Consider the following 7066-nt stretch of genomic DNA (forward strand, 5'->3'; position numbering starts at 1 on the left):
AATATTATTTTCCTATTTATTTTGACACCCTGGATGCCTCATACTTGGTCCTGGTTCTATCTCTCCCTGATCTGCCTGGAGCTGATTGTCTCCTTCAGGTGAGCTCAGATAAACAAGTGCTAACAAACACCTGAATGAGCTAATGAGTTTTGGGCAAAGCATGGAGAGATAGGAGGTCCCTGAGGACCACCTTTAGGAAACACACAGTACCTTGTGTTTACTTATCTCTATGCTGTGGCCATGATGTACTCGTTATAACCACAAGATGTCGCTGTTGAGCTATATTTGGGTACTGTGTCTTACTCCTATTAGAAAAACAGAAGAACTTTGCAATGAGATTGTCCTGCCAGGGCTCCCAATACAGAAATGTTTTACTTTTTTTTCCTTCATTTTTGCGTTAAATCTTTTCTCTGTGTGTGAGGTGTTTTTCAGGTCTACCGTTCCACCAGTGAAGATCTGTGTCTGGATGTTTCCCATGAACACACAGTGAAGGAGCTGATGGACACGTCCCTTCATTCAAAAAGGAGAGCAGAGAGACTGTGGACCTATCAGACCTGCACTGAGTTTGGCTTCTGTATGTCACATGCACGCACACATGCACAAATGCATATTGAACCATGCAGGCTTTTTTTCCCCTGTGTGTGCAGATCAGACCTGTGAGGATGCCACTTGCCCATTCTCGGGGATGCTGACCCTGCAGGCCCAGAGTAAGCTTTGTCCCGTGCTGTTTGGTATTTTCCAGCACTCCCTTCCTGGAAACATCGCCTCCACTAACACCTATTATGGGGGAGACCAACCAGCGACGAGCAGAGTGCTCTATGTCAACGGTGAGATATCTGACAAAACCTGCCTCATGCTGTCTGATTAGATAGGAAAACAGCAGTGTAGCACTTTATCGACACACTTACAAATCCATATCATCACTGCCACGGCTGGTCCAGGTGGAATTGATCCGTGGCAGGCATTGTCAGTGGTCCACAGCAGGACTGAGGAAGAGGAGCAGATTGTCTTCATTGAGGACACTGCACACTGTGCTGATATGATGAGCAGACGGGCCTCTGACCGCAACTCTCTGAAGAAAGCCAGACAGGTACATACAAACACAGGCACATAACAAATGTGCATCGCCTGCTCCATTCTGATGAATTTGCCTCAGACACCTCTGTCAAGGTTTTTATGGGGCTTTGTGACATCTTTAAGCCATGTTTATATAACAGCTGAGTGGATCCTTGTCATTTGATTGGTGCTTTGCATGTTACGTGACATGGATTATTCATTCCATTTACTGTGCAAATTTGGTTCCATACATTTTGTACTATTGCATGCTGCGAACCCCAACCACTCACACACTAGTGGGGGTGCCGTTTACCTAAGCATGACGATAATTTAAATGAGCTAATTGACGCTGCTGATTCTTCTACAACATCACACACACACACACACGCACACACACACACACACACACACAAACAAATCCACTACGCCATAAGCCATCTGGAGGCATGAAGAACTGGTTTGTTTTTGTTTTTTTTTGGAAGTATCACAGACTACATTGTCAGAATTAATTTTGAACTATCTGTTTTTCCAAGTTGACTGAGAACAATTTTGGACTCCTATTTAAAGTTGTGTTGGATTGTTGATGTCAAAGCACCAGTGACACACACCAAAATGTAAGTCTCTTTGCTGTTGTTTATGAATTAATATAATATCAAATGACAAGGATGTATTTTAGCTGTTATACAAAGCAAATAATGAATGTTTTTACATTCTTTCAATGGAACAAATATTTAATTTGGTGATAGATGGAACATACCAAGTTGGTCTCACGGCAAGTCGTAGTTCAGCAGCACGAAATATACATTAATTTATTGGTTTGTGATATTGTGATGAAAAGCACCTCATTTTCATCACGGCAGCACAAATTCATTCTAATTCATTCCGTGATGGCTGCACGAAATTAAAAGTGAAGCAGGGGGGGTCGGGGTGGTTATGCTTATGGCGCTTTTCTACTTCACAAAAGTAGTACTACTCGGCACGACTCGGCTCGACTCTACTCGATTTTTTTGCTTTTGCATTAGGGTTAGTACCTGGTGTGTGGGGGGAAAGACTAAGATTAGGTTATGGTTAAAGTTAGGGTCGGGGGTAGGAGTAGCGTTAGTAATAGTGAGTTAAAAAAAAGTCACGAAAATTTGACTCATTTTGTGACGGGAGCACGAAAAAAAAACGTGAGACTGGGCTGAACGTACCATCTTTCACCTCATGAAATATTTGTACCATTGAACTCATAATTTATTTGTATAATATACGAGGTCTGTCAATAAAGTAACGGTCCTTTTTTTAAAACTATATGGATTTGATTCATATGTTTTCACGTCAGACATGCTTGAACCCTCGTGCGCATGTGTGAGTTTTTCCACGCCTGTCGGTGACGTCATTCGCCTGTGAGCACGCCTTGGGAAGGAGTGGTCCCGCCCCCTCGTCGGATTTTCATTGTCTGGAAATGGCGGAATGAAAAGGACTTTTTTTCCATCAGAATTTTTTCAGAAGCTGTTATAAACTGGCACCTGGAAACCATTCAAAAAATTTATCTGGCTTTCGCTGAAACTTTTACGGGCTTCACAGAGAATAAGGACTGTTACTACAGCTTTAAGGACCCCTTTAAGGACGCTCAGCGTGCCGCGCTCCGAGCTGCGACGACGCGGCACAAGCCACCGGACCATTTCTAAACGGATGGCTCTGTGGATACGAAACCGTCGTGTGCTCTTTTTCTGGTTATCACAAGAGCTGGACATCAGCCATTTTCCGGCAGATTTCACTTTTAATAACAGATTTTGTCATGGAAAGCCACGCGGAGGCTTCGCGCGTAAAGACTGATTCGCTTTGGAAGTGAGACAAAGGAACACCTCCTTTCGGCGTGTCAGAGGACAAGTTTGGACATGTCTATCTCGGCTTTCAATGCTTACCAGTCCAGTAAGTATCAGTGAAATTGTGGAGAGCTGGGCTTGTCCTAAATTGTCCTCTGACACACCGAAACAGAGGTGTTCCTTTGTCTCGCTTCCAAAGCGAATCGGTCGTGACGCGCGAAGCCTCCGCGCGGCTTTCCATGACAAAATCTCTTGTTAAAAGTGAAATCTGCTGGAAAATGGCTGATGTCCAGCTCTTGTGATAACCAGAGAAAGAGCACACGACAGTCTCGTATCCACAGAGCCATCCGTTTAGAAATGGTCCGGTGGCTTGTGCCGCGTCATCGCAGCTCGGAGCGCGGCGCGCCGAGCGTCCTTAAAGGGGTCCTTAAAGCTGTACTAACAGACCTTATTCTCTGTGAAGCCCGTAAAATTTTCACCGAAAGCCAGATAAATTTTTCGAATGGTTTCCAGGTGCCAGTCTCTAACAGCTTCTGAAAACATTCTGATGGAAAAAACCCCCAAATCATTCCGCCATTTCCAGACAATGAAAATCCGACAAGGGGGCGGGACCACTCCTTCCCAAGGCGTGCTCACAGGCGAATGACGTCACCGACAGGCGTGGAAAAACTCACACATGCGCACAAGGGTTCAAGCATGTCTGACTTAAAAACATATGAATCAAATCCATATAGTTTTTGAAAAAAATAAAAAGGACCGTTACTTTATTGACAGACCTCGTATGCTAAAAGCTGCAGAAAATACAATGGCTGTTTCAGGTGTAATTCCACCAAACTACCAAAGGATGTCACTAAGCAGAATAAAAAAGCAGTTATCATGTAAAACTCTTAGTGGCAACAAATTTTCATTTTAATTTACAGTACACTACTGGCAGCTAAATTTGCCAGTCATGTACCATTATTCTACAGTGTGTCTACTGTAACATACAGCAGTTTATTACTGTAAAAAGATTACATTACTGTCCCGCTAATTACAGTAGAAGCAGCAGTGGTTGCCAGACTAATTCTGCAAAAGAATACAATAAAACAATTCAATGAGATTTCTCTGGGATTCTTTCGTTTTGCTCAGCGTGACTGCAGGAGGTTCAAGTTGGGATCCACATGTTGATTTGGCTTTTCCTGATGCAACTCTTTGGGAGACAAGTGCACTAACTGCATGCGCCACCATATACTGTGCACTGTATTAATGTATTGGTTAGCTTAGCTCATCTGTTTTACCCTGATATGGCCTCCTCAATTCCAAACAGACATGGTATTTCCAATGCTCTCTATAGGCATGTCTGAGAACATGCGCCGGTGTTGTTCTTTGCTCCATCCACAATACCACAGACCCACCCCAGGTCCTGGATGGCAGCCACCCAGGCAGACAACCAGTCCATTCATACATCTCTAAAATAACCATCTGCCTGCCACAGTCAGGCGAAAAGTGGACGTCCCCTTGACCTTCTCCAGCAACTGGGGTCCCCAACACTCAGCATTTATGGTCACATGAAAAATTTAGAAAAATATCATGTCTGTTTAGAACTGAGTACAGTATATCAGGAGGCTTCAACAGGTGAGTTAAGTTAACAAACACAAGTGCACTTTACAGGGCATAGTTACCTCCAATAAGGAGGTTATGTTTTCGGTCACATCCGTTTGTTTGTTGGTTGGTTGTTTTTTTAGCAGGATTATTAAAAAAAATCCTCAATGGATTTCAATGAAATTTTTACCAGGGGTGTATCTTGGCCTAACTTAGAAGTCATTAAATTTTGGTAATGATCCGGAACACGATCCAAATCCAGTAATTTTTTAAGGATTCTTTATCATTGCAGGATAGGGCTAATTTCAACATTTTTCATCTAACTTCATGAAGATGGGTCACAAAGGCTGAACAAAATGAAGTTATGACACAACAATAATTTAGCATTTGTTTCTCCTCATTGAATAAACTTATTAGAAAATACAAAACTTGTGTAGTTCATGCAGTTTCTCTTTATAAATACATTTGCTGAAGATCTAAGGGTTTAACCACTGAATCTGAAACATGAGGGTAGATGTGTGAAACGATGTGGAATAAGTCTCTTTGCCAAAGGTATTCCATGTGACGTCAGTGACCCTATGGCCTTGGCGGACGTTTACGCTCTTGGAGTGCTTCTAGTTGTGTATGTAGTTAGTGCACTTACTCAGTCATGCCCCGTCCTCCTTGTACAGCTGGAGTTACATTCAGAAAAATCAAATTAATATGTGGATCCCAAACCTCCTGTGGTGGCCCCAAGAAAAATGGAAGAAGCCCAGTGAAATGTGATTGAATTGTTTTACTGGTGTTTTTTTTTTTTCTTTTTACAGAATTAATCTTTCAACCACAGCTTACTGTCATTTAAAAGTGGGACTGTACTTTGATAAACTGCTGTGTGTTCTAGTAGGCACACTGTATAATATAACAGTACATCAACATTAAATGACAGTACTCTACTGGCAATTCTAGCTTCCAGTAGGGTACTATAAATTAAAACAGAAATTTGTTGGAGTGTATGTTAAAAGCTGTGGAAATGACCATGGATGTTTCAGACATAATTACACCAAAGTGCCAAATGATGGCACTGAGCAGAATCAATTAGTAGCATAAGGACTAGTAGTCCTCTCAAGGCTGTGTAGTGATGGGAACAGAGTTTTAGACTATTAAAAGCCATGGAAATGAAAGTAGGTGTTTCAGGTGTAAATCAATCATACCTGAATATCAATATCGAAATTTGTATTGTGACATTTGAACATTTTATGGCCATAAATGAGCAGTGTGGGCACTTTAAAATATGAAGAGACACATTATATTGTGGGTGGATACTTGCATCATATTAAATGGTCACTGGGATTTGTGCCAAATTTGTCCATAAATATGAAAGTTTGATGTCACATGAAGCTACAAATTCAAGAAATCCACTGAGTGGTTTCTGAGATCTACTAGCTCCATGTGGACAAACACTAGCTCATGTATGAGCAATTCTGATATCCCATAGGGGCCTGTCAGTGGACAGGACCAAGATAAACTGTTACAAAAATGCATACCTTACATCATTACCGTGTGTGTGTGTTTTTAGGAGATTAGCAATCATGTTGCCAAGTGGCTGAGGATGGCTGCCTGGGAGAAGATGAACAAAACCACGGTCTGATCAGAGCAAATATTAATACAAGTGAAGTCGCCCGAGTGGAGCTCGTTCTTAAGTAACTCGTATCCCCGGACTATGCAACTCAAATTTTGTAGTCAGCTGGAATCACGGCATGGAATCAAATATTGTTTGTGAGTTACAAACAAACAGCAACCTGCAGTGCTGAGAGAGAGAGAGAGAGAGAGAGAGAGAGAGAGAGAGAGAGAGAGAGAGAGAGAGAGAGAGAGAGAGAGAGAGAGAGAGAGAGAGAGAGAGAGCGAGACTACAATCCCTTGAATGGCCAGGAGTTGCTTTCAGAGTTGGGCTCCTTTTGCAGTGTTGCTGTGGGTAAAATCATTTGTTGCCGGGTTTTGACCTATTTTGTATTCAGATTTATCATGTGTTTTGGACTATAACTTGCACCATTATATGAGTTGCATTTATTTTTAAAACATATTTCACAAGAATTTAAGAAAAAAACATTTAGAAACAGTCTGGAATGACTATTCAGTCACACACTAGCCGTAAGAACAAAGGCTAAATATCTTTAATGTTGTTTTTCTTCTTTTGGCTGCTCCACGTTAGCAGCAGATCAATCGTTTCCATCTCACCCTGTCCTCTATAGCTTCCTCTGTCACACCAACCACCTGCATGTCCTCCCTCAGCACATCCATAAACCTCCTCTTTAGCCTCGCTCTTCTCCTCCTGCCTGGTGGCTCCATCCTCAGCATCCTTCTCCCTATATATCCTGGCTCCTCTGTACACTACATGTCCAAAACACATATTTATATATATATATATATATATATATATATATATATATATATATATATATATATATATATATATATATATATATATATATATATATATATATATATATATATATATATATATATGTGTGTGTGTGTCTACAGTGAGGAAAATAAGTATTTGAACACCCTGCAGTTTTGCAAGTTCTCCCACTTAGAAATCATTAGAAATCATCTCAGGTGCATGTCCACTGTGAGAGACATAA

General features: G+C 41.4%; 1 protein-coding gene across 1 annotated transcript; it reads left to right on the forward strand.

Moving 5' to 3' along the window:
• The first annotated feature begins 265 nt into the window (after positions 1–265).
• Positions 266–6080, forward strand: LOC117508917 (thymus-specific serine protease-like). Its single transcript, XM_034168754.1, has 5 exons — positions 266–289; positions 433–574; positions 648–827; positions 942–1090; positions 6001–6080. The coding sequence occupies exons 1-5, from the start codon at positions 266–268 to the stop codon at positions 6070–6072; spliced, it is 567 nt and encodes a 188-aa protein (XP_034024645.1). The 3' UTR covers positions 6073–6080.
• The last annotated feature ends 986 nt before the right edge of the window (positions 6081–7066 follow it).

This window comes from Thalassophryne amazonica, chromosome 4 (genome assembly GCF_902500255.1).
Source record: "Thalassophryne amazonica chromosome 4, fThaAma1.1, whole genome shotgun sequence".
Lineage (NCBI taxonomy): Eukaryota > Metazoa > Chordata > Actinopteri > Batrachoidiformes > Batrachoididae > Thalassophryne > Thalassophryne amazonica.